At 57.4% G+C, this 27,409-nt stretch overlaps 2 protein-coding genes across 4 annotated transcripts; one reads left to right on the top strand and one right to left on the bottom strand.

Moving 5' to 3' along the window:
- The first annotated feature begins 6,141 nt into the window (after positions 1-6,141).
- On the top strand, positions 6,142-16,336 carry EMP2 (epithelial membrane protein 2). 2 transcript variants are annotated; one of them, XM_070761472.1, is made up of 5 exons: positions 6,142-6,241; positions 10,536-10,661; positions 11,973-12,063; positions 13,945-14,091; positions 14,247-16,336. In XM_070761472.1, the coding sequence occupies exons 2-5, from the start codon at positions 10,584-10,586 to the stop codon at positions 14,432-14,434; spliced, it is 504 nt and encodes a 167-aa protein (XP_070617573.1). In that variant the 5' UTR covers positions 6,142-6,241; positions 10,536-10,583; the 3' UTR covers positions 14,435-16,336. The 2 variants fall into 2 exon arrangements, with proteins under 2 accessions (XP_070617573.1, XP_070617574.1); XM_070761473.1 differs by lacking the exon at positions 6,142-6,241 and adding an exon at positions 7,143-7,206.
- An 892-nt stretch (positions 16,337-17,228) lies between these two features.
- ATF7IP2 (activating transcription factor 7 interacting protein 2) lies at positions 17,229-25,614 on the bottom strand. 2 transcript variants are annotated; one of them, XM_070761470.1, is made up of 11 exons: positions 25,500-25,614; positions 24,616-25,116; positions 23,716-23,852; positions 22,027-22,158; positions 21,718-21,789; positions 21,238-21,326; positions 21,025-21,107; positions 20,155-20,204; positions 19,915-19,966; positions 18,567-18,658; positions 17,229-17,964 (listed from the first exon to the last, which is right to left on the bottom strand). In XM_070761470.1, exons 2-11 carry the CDS (start codon positions 25,106-25,108, stop codon positions 17,560-17,562), a joined length of 1,605 nt encoding a protein of 534 aa, XP_070617571.1. In that variant the 5' UTR covers positions 25,109-25,116; positions 25,500-25,614; the 3' UTR covers positions 17,229-17,559. The 2 variants fall into 2 exon arrangements, with proteins under 2 accessions (XP_070617571.1, XP_070617572.1); XM_070761471.1 differs by having other exon boundaries at positions 18,567-18,655; positions 25,500-25,589.
- Positions 25,615-27,409: the final 1,795 nt, after the last annotated feature.

Raw genomic sequence — 27,409 nt, 5'->3', positions numbered from 1 at the left:
TTCCTTTCCTTTCCTTCCTTCCTTCCCTTTCCTTCCTTCCTTCCTTCCTTCCTTCCTTCTTCCTTTCCTTTCCTTCCTTCCTTCTTCCTTTCCTTTCCTTCCTTCCTTCTTCCTTTCCTTCCTTCCTTCCTTCTTCCTTCCCTTCCTTCCTTCCTTCCTTTCCTTTCCTTCCCTTCCCTTCCCTTCCTTCCTTCCTTCCTTCCTTCCTTCCTTCCTTCCTTCCTTCCTGGCCGTGTCCGATGCTTTGGCTTCTCGGGGTTTCATTAAACAGGCTAATTGTCCCTTCGCCACTTTCATCTCTGCCGTGATTAACCAAACAAGCCTCTGCCTTTTCTTTTGCCGTCCTGGCAGTAAGAGACCATTACTACTTAATTGAACCTTGCTGGCAACCTTAGGGAGCAAACACAGAGGAGGCAGGCTAATTATACCCCGCCCCAAAAAGCTGCCGAGCGGCGTCGCTTTCCTTTTTAAAAGTAGGGGCCGAAATAGTCCAGCGATTGCTTGGCCAGCGATGGCGAAAGCGACAGCTGCCCTGGAAATGTGAAGGAGGAGGACTCGGGACCATGAGCCCTTGGGGAGCCCAGGATGACCCTGGCCTGGTTTGAGTGCCTCCCTCTTCTGTGAGGCAGGGACGGGCAGTTCCCTTTCAATAAACGGGGGGCGGGGGGGGAGGAAAAAGGGGGGGCTGTAGAAGGGGAGAGAAGATCTGGCTTGGGGTGAAGATGTGCCCCCCTCCCCTCATTTGGGTCCACTCCAGAGACCTCCAAATAGTGCTGGGCTCTCTGGCCCGAGACCGGCCCCCCTGGTAGCCTCGGCCTGGGCTCCAGAGCAGTGACCGGCAGGAATCTCCTTGGGGAGGAGGGGAGAAGTCCCCCCCCCTCGTGGCTTTCCCAGAAGGAAGGGAGGGGCCAGCTGGGGAAGGTGAGGCCGATTCTTTTCTCTGCCTCCAAAGGAGGAAAATAAAACAAAATAAGCTGGAAGGGGGGGGGCTGTTGCAGGCCAAGCACGTTCTCAGTGACCCGACTCTGGACGGTCGGTTGAGTGAAGGCCACCTCTTTCTTTCTCCCCAGTTGCTCTGAGGGGAGTTTTGGGCTCCTGCTTCCCGAAGGGTCAAAGAAACCCCTGCCCAAGAAGAAGAAGAGGTCAAAAGCAAAGCAGGCCTTGCCCGGTGGGAAGCTGGACCTCTGGGGAGGGTCTTTCTGTGCGGCCTCCTCCCTCCCTGGAAAATAACTCTGCCTCTACTGGCTTCTTCCTGCAAGTTTGCATGACTGGTTTTACAGCGAATGCAAATTCCGGCCCGATGGACAAGGGCCTTGTGGGTGGGAGGCTTCTTTCCCAAGGCCGGATGGTCAGCCTGCAGGCTGGGGAGTCTCCTAGGGAGGGGCCCCATCAGATGGGGGGGGGGGGGTTTGGCAGGAGAGCCGCTCCTTGATCCCAGGCGTGAGGAGGCCCATGGAGGAGGGGCTGCCCTCCCCAAAAACCCCGCTCCAGCCCTCCCCAAGCAGGTTTGGGCCTCTGGGAGAGAATGCGGCGAGTCAGCCGCGCAATGGCGGAGCATCAGGTTGATCTGTGGGCTCCCCAGCCAGCCAGGAGGCCCTGCAGCTTCGCTTAACCCAACGCAGTCAGCATCCCACGGGAAGAGCCACAAGGCAAGAGGCCAGGAGGGATGGGAGGCCCTGTTGGCCAAAGCCCCCACCCGTCGCCTTCCTGGCTAGAGAGGAGCTGCAGAGGAGAGCCCTTCCTTGGCCTGCAGGAATCCCCCCTCGAGTCCCCAGGGCTGGCGAGTGGACTTGCAGGGAATGCCTCCTCCAGATCCTGCCTGGGCAGCTGCTCAAGCCACCAGGTTCTGCTTCCTCACAGGGGAAAACTGGGTGCAATGGACGGCTGTGAAAGCTGGGCCACAAGGGAGGCTGAGCGCCAGAGAATGGAGGCCTTGGAACTCTGGGGCTGGAGAAGACTCCTGAGAGTCCCCTCGGACTGCAAGGCGACCTGACCCGTCAGTCTTAGAGGAGGTCCACCCTGGCTGCTCTTGAGAAGGCCAGATCCTGAAAGAGGAAACTCAAAAAGACTTTGGCCACCCCATGACAATGGGTCAGACACGACTTTACAACTAACAGGAACAGCAAGATAGACAGCAAGATAGAAAGATAGATGGATGGATGGATGGATGGATAGATAAGATAGATAGGTAGATAAATAAGAGAGGATAGATTAGATAGATGTATGTATGTATGTATGTATGTATGTATGTATGTATGTATGTATGGATGGATGGACGGATGGATCTATAGAAGGCGAGATCCTGAAGAGGAAACTTAAATCCTCTGACCACCTCATGAGAAGGAAGGACTCACTGGAGAAGAGCCCGATGCTGGCACCGGTGGAGGGCAAAAGAAGAAGAAAGGGGCGACGGAGAACGAGGTGGCCGGATGGTCACTGAAGCAGTCGGCCTGAGCTTAAATGGACTCCAGAGGATGGGAGAGGACAGGAAGGCCTGGAGGAACGTTGTCCACGGGGTCACAATGGGTCAGACACGACTTTGCAACTAACAGCCACAAGAGATGAAGTTCCGCATACCTGAAGGCAGGAGAAGCCACCTTAGGTCAAGGTTCCCAGAGCGTGGATGGCTGCGTGGCCCTCCCCTCCCGTCTGCCCCCAACGCACTCTCCCTCCCCCAGCCCTTTGCCCCCCTTCCCTCTCCCAGCCCCGGCTGAATCGGCCCCACCCAAACCTTTCAAACTTTATTTTCTCAGATTAATCCTGTCGTGGCCCAGACATGTCCTTGTGGGTTCTCAGTGTATCTCTGCATTGAACGTGTTCCTAGGCTTCCTCTGGAGTCAACAGCCCAGGAGAGGCAGGAAAGAAAGGGAGAAATTGAGCAAAGTTAAGCCACAGCAGGCGGCCTACAAACCCTTCTACGTCCCACAAGAGAGAATGGAAGGGAATGGAGTGGAATAGAATAGAATAGAATAGAATCCTTTCTAGGCCAAGTGTGATCGGACACACAAGGACTTTGTCTTGGGTGCAGATGCTCTCAGTGGAAATAAAAGAAAAGAGACATTGGTCAAGAATCACAGCACTTATGATAGTCCGCGTACATATAAGCAATGAATATTAGGAACCAGTCAATAGAAATAGTAAGAATACAAGCAACAAAGATACAGTCACACAGTCATTGGTGGGAGGAGATGGTGATGGGAATGATGAGAAGATTAATAGTAGTGCAGCCTTAGTAAATAGTTGGACAGTGTTGAGGGATTTATTTATTTAGCAGAGCGATGGCGTTGGAGAAAAACCTGTCCTTGTGTCTAGTTGTCTTGGTGTGCAGGGCTCTGTAGCAACGTTTTAAGGGTAGGAATTGAAACAGTTTGTGTCCAGGATGCGAGGGGTCAATAAATACTTTCACCGCCCTCTTTTTGACCCGTGCAGTCTACAGGTCGTCAATGGAAGGCAGGTGGGCAGCCATTGTTTCTTCTGCAGTTCTGATTCTCCTCTGAAGTCTGTGTCGGTCTTGTTGGGCTGCAGAACCCAACCAGACAGTGATAGAGGTGCAGATGACAGACCCAACAATTCCTCTGTAGAACTGGATCTGCAGCTCTTTGGGCAGTTTGAGCTTCCTGAGCTGGCGCAGAAAGAACATTCTTTGTTGTGCTTTTTTGATGATGTTTTTGATGTTAGGTGACCATTTTAGATCCTGTGATATGGTCGAACCTAGAAATTTGAAGGTCTCCACTGTTGATACTGTGTTGTCTAGTATTGTGAGAGGTGGTAGGATGGGAGGGTTTCTCCTAAAGTCTCCCACCATTTCTGTGGTGTTGAGTGTGTTCAGTTCCAGATGGTTCAACTCCCCTTCTGTACATGGATCGATTATTGCCTTGAACGAGACCAATCACTGTTGTATCGTCTGCAAACTTCAATAGTTTAACAGATGGTTCGATCGGTCATTGGTATATAGAGAGGAGGGAGTTGGAGGGGGGGGGGGCTCCTGTGCTAATTGTAGAGGTACCGGGTGGGATTCTGCTTAACCCAAAAGTGCACAGGCTGCTGGTGCTAATACAAAACCGAAGTGTTAGAAACAATAACTCGTTTAAACACATTTCATTCCACACAATTGTTGTCTATGCCAATGTTGAAATTCTGCTTTTATGGGTGGGAGGGCCATTTTGCCCTCCCCCTCAAGAGAGGCAGGGGGAGCCCAGCCGTAAACGGCCCCCGTGGGTCGGTCGCTGACAGAGGAAGAGAAGATAAAGATTTCAATCCATCCGGTGGCTGCACATTTCTTTGCTGCAGGGAAAAATCCAGAGCTGGTGCTTTATTTTTAGATTTTTATCTTGCTGTGAGCAGAACAAACAGTAATTCTGTGGGTAACTCTTCCACCCTTTGATCTCCCTTATCTAAGATTTTGGCTCTGCAGCGTTAGGGGAGCGCCTCCATCCTCTCCGGGATGCTGCAGCAGGAGATTGGGGTGGGGGGAAAAGGGGGGCACGGCTGACCTGGAAGACTGACCTGGAGCTGGCAGGGAGGGTGTGTGCAGGTGGCCCAGCCGCTCCTGGGAAAGAGCCCCACCCCCTGCCATGTCCCAGGACAAGCCACTATCTGCTCTCTCCTCAACTGACGGGCCCGCTCCTCGGCATTGATAGGCCGCCTGCCTCTCCGATGGGCTCGCCAGGTGCGCCCCAGCCCCCCTCCCTCCCTCCTCCCTCCCCGCCCAACCTGGGCTGGCAAAGCAGAGGAGGAAGTTGCTCTTCACCAACCGTTGAGCTAGTTTGGGAGCCTGCAGGAAGAGAGCAAAGCCCTACCTGCCCTCCAGGTGTGCTGGGCCCCCTCCCTTCCCAGGCCCCTCCTGGCTGGGCCAAGTGTCCCTTCCAGGCCACTCGTGTCTTCTAGGAGGCCTCTCGGGCCAGGTGAGGTGCTGGAGAGCTTCTGCCCGTCACAGGGAACCGTGTAGAAATAATGCAGAAAACCTGGGAAGTCACGTGGGGGGGGGGAGGGCAGACCTCTCGGTGAGCCTTGACCGTTTGTGCCCTTGAGGGATGCCTCCCCACCAGGTGTGCCTGCCTTGAACCTCCCCTGCTGCCAGGGCCCAGGTAGGCGCACCTGGATGGGAAAGCTGAAGACGCTGCTGCAGAGATGGAGGTGCTGCCCTGGGCCTCCTCTTCCTTCTGGTGGGATGATGTACTTAAAAAAACAATCTTTGTTGGTTATTTCCATATAGAAAACACACAAATCGATGTAGGGGAAAATAAGCACAATAGCCAAATACAAGCAGAGGTAAAAGAAAAAGAGGGAGGGGAGAAAAAGGCTGGTGGAGTTGTCTGGCTGGGACCTTCCCGCGAGACCCTCCAGGCCCTGGACGGAGCCTTCCGCAAAGGAACGTGGTGGCCCTTCTGGCTGCTCCGTGGGTGTGTTTTCCAGGCCAGGGAAGGAGGGAGGGAGGGATGGGGGGGGGGCGCTGGTGGTGGAAATTCCTGCCTCAGTTGCCAAAAGAACTTGGCTGGTGGGAGGGGCCCTTGTCTGCTCTTCCCCACAGCAAAGGGCCTGGCCGGGGTCCCCTTGACCCCCCTCCCAGTGAAGAAGGGAGAGTCCGCCCCCTCTGTAAGAGGTGCCCAGTAAGTCTGGCCAGTCAAAAGAGGCTGCAGGACACCCCCACACCCCGTTTCTGATTGGTTCCCTTGGCACCTTTGATGGATCGGTGTGGAAAGGCACCTGGGGGTGGGTGGTCGCTGTCGCCCCCCTCCAGCAAAAGGCCTTTGTGGCTGAGCCCCTTGAGTCCCCCTGGGGGAAGTAATGGGGTTGCTGGGGTTTGGCTTGAAGTGTCCCGTGGATCCAGTGGATTCCAGTGCGGGGGGGGGGATCCTGGGTTGGCTCCTCCTCGCCCGCCTGCCCCCCCCTTTTCCCCGAGGAAGGGAAGGAAGGAGCCCTGGCCCTACTCTTTGGGGAGGGGGACACCCCCGTTTGACTGGCCTGCCCAGACCGGAGCCCGAGGCTGGACCTTGGGAGGGGGGGACCTGAAAAGGTGGGGAGGGGCTGCGGGGGCGACTCCTCGGCCCCTCCCCTTCCCGCCCCCAGCGCCCATCCTCCCCCCGCCCGGCCGGCTGCCTCCTCCCCTCCCCTCCCCTCCCCGCTGCTCCTGCCCCCGCCGGCCCAGGAGGCGGCCCAGCCAGCAGCCACTCCTCGCGCGCCCCAGCCCCGCCGCCGCCGCTCCCGCTCCCGCTCCCTGCCCGGGCCAGCGCCACCGGCCGTAAGTGGGGCGCGGGGGGACGGAGGGGGGGGGGGTGTCCGCCGGCCCAAGGCAAGCGGGGCGTCCCGGGAGAACAGGAGCTCCGGCCGGACGGGAGGGGGGGGGGGGAAGAAGCGCTCCCTCCGCCGCGCCTCTGGCGGCCCAGACGGGGCTCCCTCCGCCGCCGAACTCCGAAGGCGCCGCGCTGGGCTTGGCGGGGCAGAAGCGGCGGGAGGCGGCCGGGGTGTGTGTGTCTCGGGCACTCCGGGCGCCGCTCTGCGCGTGGGGGTCCCGGGGGGGCCGGGAGGAGGGCGGGGGAGGCTGGAGGACCGACGGCAGGCGGCCGGGACGGTCCCTCCTGCGGCTCTTCGGCCTGCGCGGGCGGTGTGGTCCCGGGGGGGCTTCCCCGCTGCTCCCGAGTCCTTTGGGGAGGGGGCGGCTGCCGGAGCTCCTTCGGAGAGAGCCGGGCCGCCCGCGAAGCCCTCCAGCCAGATCCGTCCCGCAGAGGGTCCCGAGGGGCTTGAGCCACGCCCCCCCCGTGCCTGGCTCCCCCTGCCTGTACAAGGCGGAGCTGGGGAGTCCCCGCGGGGGCCCGTGGGGGGAGAGACAAGGGAAGGCGGCTCGGAGGGCAGAGGCTGGACTGGCGGAGGGGGACACACAAGGAAGAGCGGGGGGGCTTCCCCCAAGAGCCTCCCTTGCACCCCCCTCCGGGGAACGGGCGTCGGGGGCCGGGGGCCTGCAACGGGGCCCAGGTGTGGGAGCCTTCTCCGTGCTGGTCGGGGCAGCCAGCGTGGACGCCCGGAGCTTCAGGGCAAAGTCCCACGGAGTCCACCCGGGAATCCCTTCCCAAATTCCCTGGCCGGGTTGCAGCTGAATCGCTTCCTCTGGCTTGGCAACCCGTGATGGACCGTTGAGCCTGTCATGTCCACTCCGCCAGTTGCAACCTATTCAGCAAACTTCATTATGCAAAGTGTCCATCAGGCGAGGTGTGAATTGGGATTAAGGGAGAAGGAAAAGTGTCACTCAGAACAATGAGACAAAGAGCCAGGATTCCCATATTCATGGAGGCTCATGTGCATGTCTCTGTGCGCATGTGTGAAGCCACTGTCCTGGGCATGCCCTCCGGCCAGGATGCTGGGCTGCCTCCTGTCTCCCCTCTTTGTCTCCAGGGCTTCAGTCTTGACCAACCTCCCAGGTCACCAGTTGCATCCAGCGGTCACTTCCTTTGTCCCAGCCCCACTGGTCAGCCACTTGCGTCTGGCTCTCCCCACCCACGGTCCTCCATCAGGACTGGCCTTTCCCGAAGACCCTCCCCACCCGGCCTTTGGAGGGAACCCCAGAGAGGAAGCTCAGAAAGGGGGGGGGATGCCCAGGTCAACCCTGACTTCTGCCAGGGGGTGATGCTCAGGTGCAAGGTGGGTGTGGCCGAAGGCAGCATTGGTTGCCCTCATGCTAGGAAGCCCTTGGAGACCCTCACATTCTTCTCATCTTCTTCAGACCCTAATTGTAAAAGGGGTCATTGGAACAGTGGGGCACTGTATTCTTGAGGGGGAGGGAAGGAAGGAAGGAAGGAGAAGAGAAGAAGGAAGGAAGGAAGGAAAGAAGGAGGGAGAAGGGAAGAAGGAAGGAAGGAGAAGAGAAGAAGGAAGGAAGGAAGGAAGGAAGGAAAGAAAGAAGGAGGGAGAAGGGAAGAAGGAAGGAAGGGAAGAAGGAGGGAAGAAGGAGGGAAGAAGGAAGGAAGGAGAAGAGAAGAAGGAAGGAAGGAAGGAAGGAAGGAGAAGAGAAGAAGGAAGGAAGGAAAGAAAGGGAGGGAGAAGGGAAGAAGAAAGGAAGGAAGGAAGGAAGGAGAATGGAAGAAGGAAGGAAGGAGAATGGAAGAAGGAAGGAAGGAAGGAAGGAAGGAGAAGGGAAGAAGGAAGGAAGGAAGGAGAAGGGAAGGAAGGAAGGAAGGAAGGAAGGAAGGACACTAAACATGGCTTTGTGTGAACCTTGCTGGCCTCTCAGTTCTTCTTTCACCAGCAGCCAGCCAGGTATATAGTTGGGAAGGCGGACATTTAGGCCCCCCAGGAGGTGGCTCCTGCTCTGGAGTCCCTGGGGTGGACCCAGAATCCCAGGTAAGGGTCACCTGCCCGTAAGCCAAGCGTTTTTCCCTGCCTCCTGTCCGAGGGGAAGTGGTTGGGATCCCTGGGGCTGGAGGACTGTTGCCAGAGACTCTCAAGGTTGTTTGCAATGCTTCTGCCTCCCTTTGCATTCCTGCTTGTTTTCTGCGCATTGCTTTGATTGGTAGATCATCGCTTGTAAGCTTTCCAGGAACATCTGCCCAGCTGCTCTTGGAAATGGCTCTTTTCTCCCCCCCCCTTCAGAGCGATGGAAATAGAACCGCCCGGATTCAGTGGACCAGGCCAGGGCGTAAATCTCAGGCCACGGAGGATGAGCCTCATGGGAGGGAACTGAGCTGGCATGGGTGTGGGCTGGGCACGTTGGGCAAACCGGCCCGTGCAGTCGGTCAGCTGTGGCTTAAGGAGGCGCAGGGTCCCTCCTGCACTTTGAGGGGTCTTTCAAGCGGCCTTGTGAGATTTTGTAACCCCACGTAGGTAGCGCCCTTCTTTCCATGGCCCAGCGCAGGTGGAACCGTGGGCAGCCGGGAAATGGGGGGTGGGCAGTAAGGAAGCCTGAGAGGACCAGACACCCCCCCCCCCACCCCCGTTTCCTCACCAGCCGGGTTGCTGCCCTGGTTGCCCTCAGGGCTTCTGGTAGCCTCAGGGACCCCGGCTTCTTGTTCTCCTCCGGCCCCTCCCCGGTTGGACAAACAGCCCTTGTTTCTCAGGCAGGACTCTCCCCCCCCTCCTTCCCCCCGGGCGAGAGAGAGATGTCCTGGGCCTGGCCATGGGCTGAAATGCCCTGGAGGCTGCCCGCTCCCCCCACCCCTGTCCTTATTGTCTGGGCTAGGAAAGTCCTCCTTTCGCCAGATGCCCTTTAGGGGTGGCCACACAAGCTGGGCATTGTGAGGAGGAGGAGGGGTTTCTCTCTCTCCCCCCCATTGCCATTTCCTTCCTTCTGCTCTGAAAGACCCCCCCTCGGAGAGACTGCACTTTTACCCCAGGGGGGCCTTTGGCCAAGGGCGGCAAGTGCCATCCTGGAGGCCACTAGAACCTCCGAGTCTCAGCATCGTCCTCTTCTTCGCCAGGTGTCTTCTCAACCCTCTGGCCTCCTTAAGAGGGGCACCCACTATGGGCCTTCTCTGCAGGGTTCCTTGGCACCACAAGGGGCCAAGCACACTAGGAGAAGAGTCCACACACAGAAACATAGAAACATAGAAGATTGGTGGCAGAAAAAGACTCCCTGGTCCATCTTGTCTGCCCTTCTACTATTTCCTGTATTCTATCTTAGGAGGGATCTATGTTTATCCCAGGCATGTTTAAATTCAGTTCCTGTGGGTTGACCAACCACGTCTGCTGGAAGTTTGTTCCAAGGATCTACGACTCTTTCAGTGAAATAATATTTTCTCACGTTGCTTCTGATCTTTCCCCCAACTAACTTCAGATTGTGCCCCCTTGTTCTTGGGTTTACTTTCCTATTAAAAACACTTCCCTCCTGGACCTTATTTAACCCTTTAACATATTTAAATGTTTCGATCATGTCCCCCCTTTTCCTTCTGTCCTCCAGACTATACAGATGGAGTTCATTAAGTCTTTCCTGATAGGTTTTATGCTTAAGACCTTCCACCATTCTTGTAGCCCGTCTTTGGACCCCTTCAATTTGATCTTGAGAACGAGAAAGAGAAAAAGAAAGAAAGAGAGAGAGAGAGAAATAAAAAGAAAGAAGGAAGGAAGGAAAGAAAGAAAGAAACCAGAGTAGTTAGGATGGGATCAGACCCCATGGGGAAAAAAATTAGGAAGTCTCCTTTTCTGGTGTCCCTGGAATTGCAGCTGCCCAGGCGATCCAGGGGCCTGGCTGCCTCTCTGGGGAAAGTGGGGAGACGCTCCAGAGACGACCGCTGGTCCCTCGGAGGCTCCCGTGGCTTCCTGGGCGTGAGGGGAGGGTGAGGGGCACGGCCTCTTTCCTCTCTCTCCCTGTGTCTCCCTCTCGACCGGTGGATCCAGATCTTCCACTCTGAGGAAAGCGCTTCTGTTGCCAAAAGGAGCAGATCCTGCCCAACCGCATCTCCCCGGTTCTTCTCAATCCACGTTTGTCAAGCTTGGCAACTTCCAGGCGTTGTGTCTTTGGGGGGGAGGCAGCTTTGATCTGTGCAGCCGAGGAAGCGGCCCTGCCTGGCCGGGCCTGATCCTGTGGCCTTTCCTTTCTGCCCCAACAGCGTCGCTTCCTTCTCGCCCGAAAGAGCCGCCCCTGACCCTGCTCCACCATGCTGGTCCTCCTGGCCTTCATCATCCTCTTCCACATCACCTCCGCCGCGCTTCTCTTCATCTCCACCATCGATAACGTGAGTGGCTCGGGGACCCTCCCCCTGGGCCCTGATTCCGGGATGGAGCAAGGGGGCTAAATCTGGAAACCCACCGAGAGCGCCCTAGAGTCTAAGGCAGGGCTGCTTTACCTCGGACCCTTGAAAACGGGCGGGCTCAACCCCCAGAAGCCCCCCAAGCTGGCTGGGGAATCCTGGGAGTCGAAGTCCGCGTGGCTTTGAGCAGCCAAGGTTGAGAAACCCTGGGGCTGCTGCGAAGGGCCCCCGGGGATTGGGTGCCCCACCTGAAACGGGGGAAAAACCATGCACACCCATGACCTGTCAGAAATAAGTTTATTTAACATTACAGTGCAAGCAAGTGGTTTGTATCCACAGTGAAGGCTGATGTAAGCCATAATCAGCGTCTAATCACGGCTTTGCTAATTGTGCTGCCCCCTGATTGGCTGTCACCTATATAAGGAGGAACACCCTTTGTTATAGTGGTTTGGTCCAGAGTGGTTTTGTGCTGGGTGGTTTATAGTTAGTGGTTAGTGCTTAGTGGTTGCTGTGGTGGATGTAAGAAGAGTTATACTAATGTTGTGGGTGGCTTATTGTAGCGGTTAAATGTAAAAGTGGTAGTTTATTTAGAGAAGCAGTTTGACCAGAAGAAAACAAAATATATATTTTTGCAGGGAAGCCCACTGCAGCGTTTTTCATTGAAGACTTCCACTAGGTGTAGGGGTGGACTGTGGCTCCTTGGGGGATTAACTTCCACATGCACCAAACTCTCCCCCAACGTGATTGGGGTGATGCCAATTCCCCCGAGCAAATGGGTCACTGGGACCACTTGACCACCAGTATGTGGGTCGAATTGAATAGAGGGGGGACACCAAAAGTCCTTCTGACCTTTGAAGTCTCTCTTATCCCAGGGGTCATCTCCCCCCCCCCTCTGATTTGTCAATCCACGGGCTGTTACGGTTGTGTTTCCACTGCCCACGAATCGCCGGCAAACACAAGGTGATGGATTTGCTCTGTTCTGAGCTGAGTTCAGGCTGAATAAAGCACAAATACTGACCTCACCAGCTGAAACAAAACACCACCTTAGTTTGTGTGCGTGCGTGTGTACACACACACACACTCCTGCACAGAGCTACTTCCTGACTCTTTTCTTAGGCATATTTACAAAGTTCTCTCTCCGCGTATCCGTGGACGAGGTCAGTGGGCAAGAGCTGCCAGCCACAAAGGCTTCACGTTGGTTGAGGCTGTTTTTTCTTTCAAATAAACATCTGTTTCTGGGTCTCCTGAGTGGAGGTGTCCGTGCACCCTGTGTGTCCCCCCCCTCTTCCTTTCCAGGCCTGGTGGGTGGGCGATGGCTTCTTCACGGACATCTGGCACCAGTGCTCCAACGGGACCAACTGCACCGCCTTGGACAACAGCCTCCCAGGTGAGTCTCCAGCCGTGCCCCTCCCCCTCCCCCAAGTCTTCTAACTAGCCCCTAAAAGTCTCAAAACCCCAGGGCATCACGGCATTGTCCCAATTGCACAGAAACAGCGCCTGCTTCGGGGGCCATGACAGCTCAGTGGTGAAAGAGGCAGAGCTTGTCCATTGTAGGATGGTAATTTGTACAAGCAAAACATTAGAAAAGTAATGATAAAAAAAGTAATGATAAAAGAGGAGAATAGGGCAGTAGGACAGGGACGGTAGGCAACCCCCCTGCAGACCTCTTAGAAAGGGGGGAGAGGTCAATTGTAGACAATCTAAGGTTACAGGGTTTGGTGTTAGGAATTGAAACCACAGGACTACAATACTGAGGACTAGAATACTGCTTTTCTAGGCTTGTCAGGGCCTCTGGGGTGCCCGCCCCAACCGAAAAGCCCTTCCTCCTGGGATCTCCCTGTCCTTGAGGAGCAGGGCCTCCTCGGGGGAAGCCGGGGCACTTGGGGAGAGAAGAGGAGGAAGGGAGTGGCCCACAGCTGCCCCATTCAGAAGTTCCTTGCCATGGAAGCCGGACGGTTTTCCTGTGGAGGAAATCGAGGACGTGGAGTTGGCAGGGGAGCCTGGCCTCCTTCCATTGTCCTTCGAGGTGGGGTTGGCACGGGGGCCTCCGGGGCAGGATGTGGCTGGGCCTGTGGGCGGAAAGGCCGGTGGGAAATGAGCCTGGACAGGGGAGGCCCCCCCCAGGTGCTACTGCTGCTTTCTGGAAGGAGGTGGGGGGCGAGGGGGGCTTCCTCCGGTCTGCCTTTGAAGCTCCCCCTGCCCTGGGCCTTCAGCCCCCCCCCCATCCTGGCTGCCGGCCGTGAGAACGGAGGCCTGGGAACTTCGATGCCCAGACCTTAAAAGCTGCAAAGGTCCTCAGGGAGCGGGCGGCATGTAAATTAAATTATATTAAATTTTATAACATATATTTATACGTATATATACACTGGTCAAATAAACAAAGGGAACCCTCAAAGAACCCACCATCCTAGAACTGAGCGGATGGAATATTCCCATTGAATCCTTTGTTCTGTCCAAAGTTGAATGGGCACAACAGCAGGCGAAACTGACTGTCCATCAGCGTTGCTTCCTAAGTGGGCAGTTGGATTGCACAGAGGTTTGATTTACGTAGATGTTGAAGGTCTTGGCACATCTGGGTTTCTTCCCGTGTAAGTTTCAGAGATTCCTGGCGACGTTTCCAGGAGGTCCCACTCGTGGTCTTCAGGCTGGGCCTTTTGTCCTCGTGCTGGGCCGAGCAACGCCTGGACTTCTCTTGGCTCCCAGACCACGCATTGCTCGCCCCAGCACAAGGACAAAAGCAGCAGTGTGTATACACATATATGTGTGTGTGTGTGACTCAGGACGCCTTACAACTTATCATAAAAACAATAAAATACAATGGCAAATCCAATTAATTAAACGAAACAACTGACCTAAAATCCCCAATATTTTAAAAATCAATCGTACCCATTCAGACCTCGGCCATACCTAACATTCATCGGCCAGGGGATCGAGACCTAATGACCTCAAGCCTGCCGACATAGATGAGTCTCAAGACACTTGTGGAAGGCGAGGGGGTGGGTGGGGGCAGTGCGGATCTCCAGGGGGAGCTGACTCCAAAGGTCTGGGCCCCCCACAGAGAAGGCTCTGCCCCTTGGCCCCGCCAAGTGACATCGCCTAGTTGACGGGACCTGCTCTGGGCTTTCACGACGGCTGGGGAATTCTGGGAATTGATGTCCGCAGGGCTTAAGGTGGCCGAGGTTTGACCCCTGCGCGATAGGAGCCCCGCCCTGGTGGGCCCTTTGCCTGTCTCCACCCGCCTTCTAACCCCCCCCCCCCCACCTTTCAGAGTACGCGTCTCTCCAGACGGTCCAGGCCTCGATGATCCTGTCCACGATCCTGTGCTGCGTGGCCTTCTTCGTCTTCCTCCTCCAGCTCTTCCGCCTGAAGCAGGGCGAGCGGTTCGTGCTGACCTCCATCATCCAGCTCTTGTCCTGTGAGTCCCCGGGCCCCTTCATGGGGGGCGGGGAAGCGGTTTCCGCCCTCCCCAGGCATTGAATTATGGGTGTGGGCACTCGAGGGAAAAAAGGGTCCGAGAGTTTGTGCCCTGTGGCTGAGCGGGGGCCCCTCTCTGCCTCCTTGCCCCCCCAGGCCTCTGCGTGATGATCGGGGCCTCTGTCTACACCAACCGTCGCCCGGAGCTGCACCGGGGCCTCCTCTACGACCACTTGGAGGTGGAGAGCGGCCACTTCGGCTACTCCTACGTGCTGTCCTGGGTGGCCTTCGCCTTCACGCTGCTCAGCGGCCTCATGTACCTGGTCCTCAGGAAGCGCAAATAAAAGCCCCCCCCAGCCCCCCCTCCTCAAAGCGCTGGCCCCCCCAGCCCCCTCCCCCCCTTTGTGTAAATGGAAGCGCTTGTCCCACAGCCGGGCTTGGGTCCCTCCCCCGTCCTTGGCATGGCATTGCGAGGCCGGAGGGAAGACCGGACAGGAGACCCAGGTGGGTGGACCGGCACGCAGGGATGCCCAGTGCCAGCCAGCAACAGCCACGGAGTGACCCACGAGCCCCGGGCAGGCCGGTCCCCCCTCCTGCCTTGGGGGCTGCTCTGGCTCTGTAGCACCCCAAACAACAGCAGGGCTACCAAAGGCGAGGAGGGTGGGGGGCACAGAAGTGTGTGGGGGGTCTGGTTGCCACAAATGCCAGCCTTCTTAGCTTAGCCCAGCTTCCCTTTTAACTCCACAGGGAAGGGGAGCACCCCACAACTCCCCTTGCCCCCCCACTGCCCCAATTCTGTCAAACCCCCCCCGTCCCCTCTGTGAGCTGGTGTCTTGGGATCTGGGGTGACCGTCGTGAACCCTTCTGGGCGCCCAGGGCCCTGTCCCCATCTGCCCCTCCAGTTGCCACGCGCAGCAGGGCCTCCCCGTGGGGTGACTGAGGGCTTTCCTTCCGCCCTGCCCGGGGTGTGTGAGATCTTACAAGGGCCCCCTCCCCCAAGAAGAAGCTGCTCCTGGGCGATGCTCGCTTGCATCCTGAGCTACCTCATTGTGTGCCATGCGGTCCCTGCCTCGATCCGCGGTTGGAGCGTTTCCACCCTTGGCGCAGCTCCAGAGGGCCGCCTCTCCCACTCCCCCCGCGCAGAATTCCTCCCCGTTTTGTCCTCCCCCCCTGTTCTCCGAGGAACTTCAAACATTCCTGGTGCCTCCATCAATCGCAAGAGGGAGCCAAGTTCGATGGAGCAACTCTGCTTGTCCAGAGGGGGCCCGTTGGCGGCAAGAGAAGCTGGACTTTGGCATTTGCACCCCAGCTGGACATTGTTGGCAACCCTCTGAGGCCCCAGAAGCCTCCCTCCGCCCCCCGGCTGACGGACTGACGTGGGCAGACTTCAAGGCCGTGTGAGGCTTGACCGGTGCTGGGCAGGAGAGAGGGGCCCAGGGAGACCCTCTGGCTGCTTCCCCTCCCGACCCTCTTTGGCCAGAGGCTGACCCATCCCAGCCCCCTCGCGGCTGCCGGCGTTCCTTCTCGATGGCTCCCTTGGAGCGGCCCTGTCGTTTCTAGGAGGTTGTGACCGTCAGGGCTGCAGAGCAACCTGGGGCTGCGTCTCTGGACAGGAGCTCACCTGCTTTCCATGAGTCTCCTCAGGCGGAGATTTGGAGTGAGAGACTGACCCTCTGTGGATGGGAATGGCATCCTCCGGGACGGGACGGGACTTCCTTGCCCTCTTTGGCCTTTTAATGCTTTTTAATTTTGCCTTTGACCTCCGCCACTTCCTCTCTTTGGGATAAGCCCTTGTCCACCCCACCCCGTCTCTTCCCTGACCCCCAAGCTGGCCCTTTCCTTCAGGCTGAAGCTTTTAAAAAAGTCTGGGCCCTGGGTGAACCTTTGCGCAGATCAGCTAACTCCTCTGGTGACTATAAAGTTTGGATTTGGATTTATGCGTAACCCTATCGGCCTTTCTATCTCTGACCCCCTTCGTAAGGGGACAGCAGGAAACCTCCCTAGGAGCAGGCGGCCCGGCCTTAGAGATACAGAACTGCCCCCCTTGACCACTGAGTGCCACGCTGCCCGAAGTGGGACCAGGCTCTTGGCGCTTGCCCGGGTCTTTCAAGGTTTTCAGCGGCCGAGCAATTGGGGGCCACTCAGGGGAGCAATCTGTAGCTCCCTCCCCCCAACGGTGCCTTCGCCCTTTTGTATTTTATATGCCGATTCTTGTATATAGAAATAAAACCTTGCCACCAGTTTCAGGCCGGCATTTCATTTACCTACGGCTGCCAGGCGGGCCTGAGCGTGGACCGGATGGTTTAGGGACAAACAGGAGGCAGCGTTTTGCTTCCCTGCCATGCTTTTAAAGTTTCTAGTCCTCCTCACAGCTGCGGGCTGACCAATCTCCTGCTTTTCAGTGGCAGTTACTACGTCTCTTCTCCAGAACGGGCACAAATACAGAGTGACCAGTATCTCTGCACCGTAATCAAGGAAGCTTGGTGGAAACCTGCCCGGTTACGGTTAAATGCCCTCCGGGTAACAAATGCCCCGGAGACCCCCTCAATTCCACGGAAGCAGCTTTAAGAGGCGTGGACGTCGACCTCCGGATTTCCCCACCTGTCCATCCAGTTGGGGACTTCTGGGCGTTGAAGCCCCCCGCAGGGTGTCCAGGGCGAAGGCATTTTGAAATCCCCTGACCTTTCCCCGTGACTTGCGGTCTAGTTAAGGCCGCGGTCGTAGATGACGTCATACCAAACGGCTCAGCCGTGGAGAAATATTGGTGGCTGAGGAAGCAAGTGGTGGCCACAGTTGTGCTCATTTTTGCTTGACTCTGCCGGGCAGCGCGATCTGGGTTTTGTTTGTTTACATGATTTTTCCCATTTTAATACAATTTGGTTTTCCACCCTGATTTATTCAATTTTTTTTCCACAAATTCCCTAATAATTCCGATATTTCCCAAATTTCCAGGATGGCTGGACGTGTGGCCACAGCCAGGGTGGAGAAACGGTGCGCCAGGCCACATGTCCAGCAAGGCCCCACCCACTATTTTAGCCAATGTTGGGAAAGAGGGGGAAAAATGCCTTGGGAGAGAAAAGTGGCCTTTAGGGTGGGACCCACCACCCGAGGGGCCTCTCACCAAATCAGGAGTTGAGATCCAACAAAAAAAGGCACTTTATTTAGAAAAAAATAACTGTTTTTCTTTGGGACAAAACAACATCCATCTCCTTTCTCTCCTCTTGTTGGGAAAGGGATGGAAACAATACTGAAAGCAGCAGTGCCCCCCCCCCCCCAAATCCCCTCTCTGGGGGCATCAGTCTGTCTCCCCGGCCTCCTCTCTGATGCTCTCTCACAGAGGAGGAGGGGGAAAGGGGCCACCCAGAACTGCCCGGAGAGGCCGCTGAGCGAGGGAAACAAGGCCCCCTCCCGGGAGGAAAGTCTCTGGGCAAAGGAGGGGTCAGCAGTGGAGGGGTGGGGCCCGCCCCCCCTAGAGGGCCGAGATGGACTGGACCTCGCAGAAGGGCCCGTGCCGCCCGTGGACGTCCTTGGAGCGCATGGTGAAGTAGCACTTGACCGAGCGGGGGAACTGGGAGAGGGAGCAGGCCATGGGCAGCGGCAGGGCCTTGATGACGCTGGTGCGCCTCCACTCGGAGGTGGTGCCGTTGCTCAGGTCCTCCAGGCAGATGAAGAGGGAGAAGCTCTCGATGGGGGCACACCGGGGGTCCACGCGGCTGACGTTCCACTGGAGGGCGAAGCCTTTGGGCTGCTTCACCTGGGCCACCACCAGCTCCAGCCTCTGCGGGGGAGGGGAGTCCCCCAGGTCCTTCCGGGGCGCTGCGTCGGCCTCAGCCCCGCTCGGCAGGGGAGGCAGGTGGGGGAACCTCGCGGCCACCTGGAGGGGGAGGAGCCGCGGTTGGTGGGCCGGCCGGATGAGGGACGTGGCCCCTCCCCACCAAGCAGAGGCTCTGAGCCAGGCAAGGTATCACACACACACACAGAGAAGACGTTTGTGGGGTGGCCTTGGTGGCAGCAGAGAAGAGGGGAGAGCAAGGCTGAAGGGAGGGCTCAGGGGCAAGGACTTCCTGCCCCCCCCCGCCCTCTGCAGAGGTCCCCTTAAACTTTGGCCAAACTTCTGAAGGCTCCTTTGGCTGCCCCCCCCCCGGGGCCCCATTTAGGGCCAGGCTGAGCCGCAGGGGGGCTTCTTGGGTTTTGCATTGCAGGAAGTTCAGAGGGTTTGGGGCTGGGGAACCCACCGAAGCCCCCCCCCCCCCAAGGGTTTCCAAGCTCAGCTTCAGGATCCCGCCTGGCCTTTCCCACTGCAAGGCTGCCCCCTTGTGGCCAAGGGAATAAAACGCACCCCTTCCAAAGCAGGACTTGGCCCAACAAAAACCAATGTTCCCCTTCTGTATTGTGGAGTGTGTGTGTGTGTGCAGCTCACCCTGCCTGCAGGGGACACACAGCCGTTTTCACAAGGGGGAGGTCTCCTCCCAATACCTGATCCGGGGATTCTCTTGCAGGCCGTGGGAGTCTCTCCGGACGGCTTTCGGGGCCCAGGGGTCGGCTTCCCACCACTTTTGTCTTCTCTTCTTTGACCATAAAGATAAAAAAGTGACCAGTACAGCATTTTAAACATTGTGCTAAGATGCCCCACTTCATTCATTGGTGGCAGGTCCACCTCAGGTGGCTTCTCACGATATCCACAGCTACCAAAAGAAGGGACTAAGCGCGGAGATCTTCCAGGCAGGGCAAATGAAGAACCCCCCCATCCCAAGACCGGGCGGCCCCCCCTGTCCTTTCCCCCAGCGCCCAAATGCTCTGGGGCTGTGGAAGGGACGCTCTTGGGCCAACCACCGTCCTGGGGGCAGCCGGTCTGGTACAAAGGTTCCAGCAGAGGAAACATTTTATTCCACCAGAGACAACGGGAGCATCGTGAAAGGGATTGACCTGCACTTCATGGACATGGGGCCATCATGTTTACTCCGAGGCTTTGAGGAAAGGTAAAAAGCACTGTTGCTAACATGTTGTAAGCTGCCCTGAGTCTAAAGAGAAGGGCAGCATGAAAAAAGGCAGCTCTCTACATGGGGCGACCTTTGAACAGTGTTCGGAAACTTCAGATCGTGCAGAATGCAGCTGCGAGAGCAATCATGGGCTTCCCTAAATATGCCCATGTCACACCAACACTCCGCAGTCTGCATTGGTTGCCGATCAGTTTCAACTCACAATTCAAAGTGTTGGTTATGACCTATAAAGCCCTTCATGGCACTGGGCCAATTATCTCAGGGACCGCCTTCTGCCGCACGAATCCCAGCGACCAGTTAGGTCCCACAGAGTGGGTCTTCTCCGGGTTCCGGCAACTAAACAATGCCGTTTGGCGGGACCCAGTGGAAGAGCCTTCTCTGTGGCGGCCCCGACCCTCTGGAACCAGCTCCCCCCAGAGATTAGAACTGCCCCCACCCTCCTCGCCTTTCGTAAACTCCTTAAAACCCACCTCTGCCGTCAGGCATGGGGGAACTGAAACATCTCCCCTGGGCCTATACACTTATGCATGGTATGCTTGTATGTATGTTTGCTTTTAATAATGGGTTTTTTAGTGTTTTTTAAGTTATTAGATTTGTTATATATTGTTTATTATTGCTGTGAACTGCCCCGAGTCTACGGAGAGGGGCGGCATACAAATCTAATAAATAAATAAATAAATAAATAAATAAATAAATAAATAAATAATAAAAAGAATCAAATAAATAAATAAAAGCAGGACAGAGTCTGGACAGCCATGCAGTTAAAATAATGGCAAACACCAGCTCTGTGTCCCCATGAAGGTGTGAAGAAATGGCCTGCTCACCTTTATGGGCATGGCCTTCTCCATCTGTCAAGTCGATCACCAACGCATCGTCCTGCAATTGGGAGGAAAGGTGAATTAAGGGGACCAAGCGGGTTCTGACAATAAATAATGATAATGATGATAATAATAATAATAATTCTGGCCCTTGGGTGACCGCAGAGCAGGAAGGAGGTCAGGGAAGGCAGGCCGAAGAGGAGGAAACTGCGGCAGAGCTTCAGAGCTGACCTGGGACTCGCTCACCTGGTCACCTGCAGGGTCTGGCCATCCAGCAGCCGCTTTCGGTGGAGGAGCTGCAGGAATTGGGACACAAGCGGGGGCGGTTTTAAAACCCCGAGGTTTGCTGGGTGGCTCAAAAAGGCAGAAGCTGGCACACGAGTCGGGGAGGGGGCTCTCCCAGGCACTCCCCCTGCCCCCCCCACGGCTGGACAGCCTCCTAACTTTCCTGGGCAAGGCGGAGAAGCCCACTTGGCCCAAGGTCTGGGTCTGGCTGGGGGCAGAGAAGAGCCACGTTTGGAGACACCGGCTTGTGGGGACGCCCAGCACGAGTGACCGGAGGGCGCAAGAGCCCGGGGGTCCCTCTCAGCCTTGGGGGCAGCCTCGGCCGGGGGTCTGCAGTCTGCAAGTGGGCTCTGCCTGAGCCACCGCCCCTTCTCACCCCTGGACTGCCCCACCGTGGAAAGCAACCCCTCAGCCCCAGTGAAAGACGGCTGACTAAGCCAGCGGAGGCCTCTTCCCAGGCCCCCTAACGAGGCCGCTGTGGGTCCTCTAGAGCCGAGCGCTTTCGTGCTGCCCCCCCTGGAGATCCAGGCCTGCTGCTTCCATTCTGCTGGATGCCGGGCTGCCCACAGGAGACCCCTCCCCTAATTGCCGAGTCCAGCCCCTCCCGCGTGCTCTCCGCACAGGCCGCGTGACCGTCAGTGATTTCTCTTTTCCGTGGGGCAAAGGAGGCAAACACACCTGGTGCCCCCCTGAAGGAAGACCTGCCAGAGCCTGGAGACTTAACCTGCCCCCTGGGGTCCATGGAGATGCGCTCAGGTGAGGCACCTGCTTCTTCTTTTTAAACATGTTTGTCGAGGAGCTGAAAAGCGAGAGCCCCCCCCCCCTGTGTACCTGGAGCCTCGGTGGCCGGCAGCACCCCCTCTGGGCTGGGCTTCGACGCCTCCACGCAAGGACCCTCCCCAGCACCGGGCGACCTGGTCAAGAAGCCACCAGCGTCACTCACGGCGTCCGGCGAGGGATTCGCGGAGCAGCTGGCCTCTTGCCACCGGAGACGCCGTATAAATGCCGGGGACGTTCCCCCCCCCCCCGCCGTTTGCCACCAACCTTTCTGACAAGCGCTCGGTCGACGTTGGCTTTTGGCTGGCCACATTTGTGTCCGGAGGAAGAGTGTCGCCGTTTAACCTCGGCTTGGCCTGGGAAAAGGAAAGAAGCCGTTGCTCTCCTCTGCGGGGATGACCCATCCTGCCACTGAGCTTGGCGCCCGGCCTCGAGGGAGGGGAGGGGCGGGGGGCCATCGGACGTCCTCGGCCAAAGCTCTGAGGAACAAGCCCGGCTGGGAAAGGAGGGGAGGCGGAACCCACCCCCACGTCTCCTGAGAACAGGAGCGATGCCTCCATTCAGCACCCAAAGGCTTTGGGCAGGTTGAGAGCCTGGATCTTGGGGCATGGCCCCCTCGCCCCTTAAAGGAGACCCCGACACCATTGGGCCCCACCCAGAGGCCCCGAAATGGAGGGCCGGGCTCTACTGCAGCCCCCGATGCCCCATGGCCTGTGCGCCAGAGCATGGCCACGGGAGGAGCCTCACTTTGTGGGAGAGCCACTTCCTCTGGAACAATATCACCGCATTGATGTGTCTGTTCAGCCGGGAGATTTTCTTCTGCAGGAAAAGGGAGGCACAGCTGCACCAGTGGACCCTCTGCCTTGCGCCCTGGTGCCCCCAACCCTCCCCAGCCCTTAAACATGGGCAGAGATGCTCCTGGGGGGGGGAAGCTGTCAATCTGCGTGCGAGGACCACAAAGACGCTTCTTGTGGCCCGTTCTGTGCGCGTGACAGAAAGACACACACTCTCTCTCTCACACACACACAAAGAGCTTGAAAAGAAGGGCCCCCTTACAAAAATCTTCATGGCGATGCCCTCGTGTTTGCGCGGATACTGTATGCGATCGATTCTCTCGTTCAAGTGCTGGAGTCCCTGGTCCAATTCTCTCACCGAGGCCTCCAGCTGACTCCGAATCAAGCCCTTGACCTGCACCAAGGAAGACACACAAAGACGGACACGTTGCTCAACCTAAACACACCCACACCCTCCCCAACACAACCTGGAGGCCTTTCCAAACCGTGCCCCTCTCCACCTCCCGTTTCCCCCTTCTGAATTTATTCACTTCCCCGGACTTTTGCATCCAGACATACGCAATGCCCACATTGACCGTGGACACGTAAATGTACAGAACTAAAGAAAACAGACCCACAATTCCACACACTAGACACAAATACCTAACATTAGGTCACTCGACAGTCAGAGTCAACAGGGTGGTTGACAAACTGTGTCTTCTATATATGGATGTAGAGAAAGAAAATATTAATCATAAGCAAATAACTATCTCTGTGCATATAAAGAACACTACGCAGACTGAACACGTTCTATACATTGTTTAAGTTGATAAGTTCATTTGTCTGTTTATCTTGTTCTGTTTAATTTTTTTCTTTTCTTTCTATTTCTATATATAGAGACTTAATAAAGATGATGCAAAAAAAAGAGACCGTGAACTATTTCCAATTACTGCATTCCTCGCCACTTCCATCGTGCCAGCCAGCCCCCTCCCCGGTCTCAGCCTCCCTTCTGCTCAGCCCAAAGCGGGTCGCAAAGGCCACAGAGGACCTGAAGGCCAAAGGGGCTGCTGCCCACGTGGGCACGACTCTGGTCTGGCCTTCCGGGCTTCCTTTCAAAGGTGCAAAAGTCACAAAGTTTATGCAGCTTGCACTTCCGAGGCAGAATGTCAATACTCAAGGAATGTATGTTTATATGATGTACCTTTAAGAGATGGATCCTGGTTGGCCACTAGAGGGCGCCAAAGGAGCTCCTGTCTGGGGGCAGTTTTGTTTACTGATAGTTACTGGATGGCTGTGTGGATGGCGACTGCCTTGTATTGGATATTGAGATGGTGTTTGTGACTAGAAGCCTAAAGAGAATATTCCACCTGGTGGATGTATGTAATATATATAGATTTTGTGTACTGATTTATGTGAACCGTCCATTACTATCACCACTCACACCTAACACTGTTGTTGAGTTGCTTTGTGGATATATTTTCCCTAAACAGTCAATCACAGAAGAGGCTCCGTCCATCCCCTGGACATTTCTAAAGTTTTTCCTCCTCCAAATCTTGTAACGAAACCAATTGCTTCCCGTGGCAGAATCGTGTGCGTGGACGAAGGAGGCCGGGGAGGCCAGGAGGTGCAGGTGGGGGCTCCTCTCGGCCGGACGTCCCTGGGATGCAGCTGGAGCAACCCCCCCCCCCACACACATAACGTGACTGCCCCATGCAGCATTACCTGGGTGGCCTTTCCCAGCCCGCGAAGGGCCTGAAGCAAGCTATCAAGACAAAAAGAGCGGTTACGGGCGGCTGGGAGGAAGAGCTCACACCACGCAGAGCGACGGCCCAGAAATCCACCAGCCACCAGCCACAGCGCTGGGCAGGAGGGCTTCGACGTGGCCCCGTGGGAAGCGGCACTCACAACAGCCCCCTATCCCGCTGCACTACGTTCGGAAGGGCCGCGATCCCTGTGACCTGCAGCCCTTTACCTTGTCCAGCCCAGACTCCGTTTTCCCCGGGGCTGGCGTGGCCCCTTCTGTGGGGGCCCCGTAGGCTTTGCTGCGCTTGGGAAGGATGTGGTCCTCCTCCCTGTTGCCGGATGCCGCCCTCTTCCTCCGGACCTCTCCTGCCAGGAAAGAGGGGTGGAGGTCAGGGGGGGATCGGACTCACCTCCAGGGCCTTTGTCACTTGGACGGACCCCCCCCCCCATCTTGGCAAAAAGGGGCAGCAGAATTATGATGCAAATGTCTCCAGCTGTTGTGGAAGGCCACCACTGGCCACCATCCCCTAAAGCAGTGGGGGTGAACCTTTTTCTCCTCAGGTGCTGAAAAAGAAAAGCAGGGGCTATCCTGCATCCACAACTGCCCACACCCACAATTCAATGCCTGGGGAGGGCAAAAACAGCCGCCCCTGCCCCCTGGAGGCCAGAAACGGCCCATTTCCCAACTTCTGGTGGGCCCAATAGACTCACGTTTCACCCTCCCCAGAATCCAAAGGCTTCCCTGGAGCTGCGGGAGGGTAAAAAATGCCCCCCCTCCCCGGGGGGATCTCTGGAAGCCAAAAACGCCCTCCCGGAGCCTCCGTACGAGCCAAGCATCACCTGGCCGCCCCCCCCCACATTGGAGCTGAGCTGGGGCAGGGGCCTGTGTGTGCCACCTGTGCCAGAGGTTGCCCATTCAGTGGGGGCCAAAGCAAAGGCAAGTGACCATGGAGCTCCACTGTCCAAATCAGGCACTTCAAGGTGGCCCCCAACTAACAACTCAGGCCAAAATCTCTGCCGTCGAGTGAGACGTTTGTGAAGCGGGTTTTGCCCTCTGCCCAAAGGGGGCCCTCGGAGGGTGGGGGATGCGCCCCCTTTTCACTGGCTCTCAAAGCGACCCCCGTCTTACCCAGGGGCACCGCGGGCTCCCCGTCTCTCTCCGGCACCCCAGAGTGGCTCTCCGGCTGCAGCAAGGCTGGGCGTGTCTGGCCGGCAGGCGTTTCGGCCACTGTGTCTGTGGCGGAGCTTTTATGCCTGGCAGAGGCGACCGGCGGCTGGTCCGAGTGCCGGGGCGGTGGGAGTGGCTCTGACCGGGGGGCCTCGGAGTCCTTCTCGTACCAGTAGGAAAGCAGGTCCTGCAGGGTGCCGCCGTTCAGGAAGCGCTGGAGGTCCGGGCTGGGCTGGGCCGCTTTCTGGGGCTCCGGGCAGGTGCTGGTTTCGGAGTTCACTGGCAGGCTGGCCAGGGGCTCTTTGGGGGGCCGGGGCTCCTCTCCGGCCGGGCTCTGGATGCCGTCTCGCAGCTCGGCCCTCTTCACCTGGCTCAGCTGCTTCCGGCTGCTCGGGGCCATCGTCTTCCTCGCCCGCAGCGGCTTCCGCACGGCCACCTCCACCCCCGAGTTCATCCTCACGGCTGAAAAGCAACCTCGGCCCCTTAGGACGGAGCCCCACCCGGGGCCCCACTGCAAAGAGCCAATGTCCGGGGGGGCGAGGGGGGGCAGGGATGCTTGCTTGGACCTTCCCCTCCCCCAGCCAGGAGGGGGGAGGGGCAGGAAGGGGAGGGGGGGGCCGCCCTGGGCTTGCTGGACAGCTTCCCTCCCCCCGGCTTCCCCCCTCCCTCCCCTCCAACCAGGCGGGGGGGGCGGGCGGGGGTCAGCCTCGTGGGGACCCGCCTCGCCGCCCCCCGGCCAGACCCCCGCCCGGGCGCAGCGCTGCTCGACCCCCCCCCCCCCGGAAGAGCGGCGGCACCGGGCGGCTCCTCCCCCCTCGGGCTTCCTGCCGGCGACCCCAACTCACATGCCGTTATGCGCACGCGCGCCGCCTATGTGCCCGGAGCTGCCCCCCCCTCTCCTCTCGGTCGCCTCCCGGAATGCTCGCGGCGCCGACGGAGGAAAGGATGCCGCGCAGGCGCAGAGCGAGGCGCACAGCTGGGGGAGTGGGCGGCGGCTTCGGGCCTGGCACCCAACCGGGGGCAGAGAAGGAGGGACTTTTTCCCTCGCGCCCAATCGGCAGCGAGCCCGGGGCCGGACCTTTGCCCCGATTGGCCGGGCTCGCCTAGCCGTGCTTTGTTTCAACCCGGGTTCCTTCAGGCGCACGTGTGAAGGCGGAGATGCGGGTTGGCGCCCGGTACATGAGGGAAAGGCTTCCCTGGCAAGGCTGCTGCGGCGGCAAAAAGCATTGCCGAAGGGGCGGGGGTGGGTGGGGGGTGGGAGAGGGTGGGGGGACCCGGAGGCGCCGGCGGGAAGGAGTCCAGGCCGGGCCCCTCAGGAGCCACGCCGAAGGAGGCCTCACGCAGCCCCCCCCCGCCCTCTCCGTGTTGCCCCCAAAGCCCCTCTTGCACAGCAGAGGTGGCAGGGGCCGTGGAGGCCTTCTAGTCCAGCCCCCCTGCTCAGGCAGGGACCCCGGCCCTCCCTCAGGGAGATCAAAACCTTCTGTGTTGGGGCCTTCACACCTTCTGGTGGCAAGCAGTTCCACTGGTTAATTGTTCCTACCATCAGGAATTTTCTCCTTAATTCTAGCTTGCTTCTCTCCTTGTTTCTAACAACAACAAGAGTTGGAAGGGACCTTGGAGGTCTTCTAGTGCAGCCCCCTGCTAAGGCAGGAAACTCTACACTCCTTCAGGGAGATGGTCATCCAACATCTTCTTAAAAACCTCCAGTGTTGGGGCATCACAACCTCTCGAGGCCACTTCTGTTCCACTGGTTAATTCTAATCACCAGGAAAGTTAGTTTCCACCCATTGCTTCTTGTTCTATCCTCAGGTGCTTTGGAGAATAGCCTGACTCCTCCTTCTTTGTGGCAACCCCTGAGACATTGGAAGGCTGCTATCCTGTCCCCCCTGGTCCTTCTTCTCATTAAACCACGCATTTACCCAGTTCCTGCAACCGTTTTTCATAGGTTTTATCCTCCAGGCCCCTCATCCTCTTTATGGCTCTAGACCAGTGTTTCCCAACCGTGGCAACTTGAAGATATTTGGACTTCAACTCCCAGAATTCCCCAGCCACCGGATGCTTGAAGTCCAAATATCTTCAAGTTGCCAAGGTTGGGAAACACTGGTCTAGATAGAGAGATAGATATTTTGGGCAGGGGGCCTCCGGATATGTCCTGGGAGGCCTTGCTAGGAAGCCGAGCCCCCCTCACCCCCCTCCTTCCCTGCTAATTCTTTTTTTTAATGATAAGACAAAACTCAAACATAAAACATACACAGGGGCTTTGGCTGCCCCACTCTTATCAGAAGTTTCTAGAGCAAAAATATACACAAATTTTCATGCAAACATACATATACTTACATTCCTTACATGGATTAAGACCATCGAGTTCAATCTTCACAAATTAGGCTTTAATACTGGAGATGAACTATGATCTGGCAGGACAGACCTTGCGACAAAGGGTGGAGGACATGGAGAGGCAGGAGGACCTGGGGAGAGCTCCGCTGTTTCTGGCCCCAGATGCCACTAGATATGTTGTGGCTCCTGCAAGATACCTGGCACAGCTGGAGTCAGCAAGCCATCGAAAGGCATTTGCTCTTGTACGGTGCCGTGCGCTTCCATGCGCTGTTTGGCACGGCAAGTACAAGGGAACTTCAGCCACCGAAAGATTTCGCCCTTGTGGCTCAGGAGAGGTGGAGACTGAGGGACCCATGCTCCTGAGATGCTCCTTTTACACAGACATTGGGAGAAAGCACATTCTACCCCTTGTTGAGGGATA

Source organism: Erythrolamprus reginae, chromosome 9, assembly GCF_031021105.1.
Source record: "Erythrolamprus reginae isolate rEryReg1 chromosome 9, rEryReg1.hap1, whole genome shotgun sequence".
In the NCBI taxonomy this organism is placed as follows: Eukaryota; Metazoa; Chordata; class Lepidosauria; order Squamata; family Dipsadidae; genus Erythrolamprus; species Erythrolamprus reginae.
Note: the sequence above shows the minus strand (reverse complement) of the source record. Positions and strands in the feature narration are given on the sequence as shown.

Bases quoted from the DNA above. Each gene is read 5' to 3' on its own strand.
- EMP2 (XM_070761472.1), top strand. From the start codon at position 10,584: ATGCTGGTCCTCCTGGCCTTCATCATCCTCTTCCACATCACCTCCGCC. The intron at 12,064-13,944 runs GTGAGTCTCCAG...CCCACCTTTCAG, and splicing joins CTTGGACAACAGCCTCCCAG to AGTACGCGTCTCTCCAGACG. The intron at 14,092-14,246 runs GTGAGTCCCCGG...TTGCCCCCCCAG, and splicing joins CATCATCCAGCTCTTGTCCT to GCCTCTGCGTGATGATCGGG.
- ATF7IP2 (XM_070761470.1), bottom strand. From the start codon at position 25,108: ATGAACTCGGGGGTGGAGGTGGCCGTGCGGAAGCCGCTGCGGGCGAGG. The intron at 23,853-24,615 runs GTAAGACGGGGG...CTTTCCTGGCAG, and splicing joins GGAGCCCGCGGTGCCCCTGG to GAGAGGTCCGGAGGAAGAGG. The intron at 22,159-23,715 runs GTAAAGGGCTGC...TCCTTGGTGCAG, and splicing joins CGGAGTCTGGGCTGGACAAG to GTCAAGGGCTTGATTCGGAG.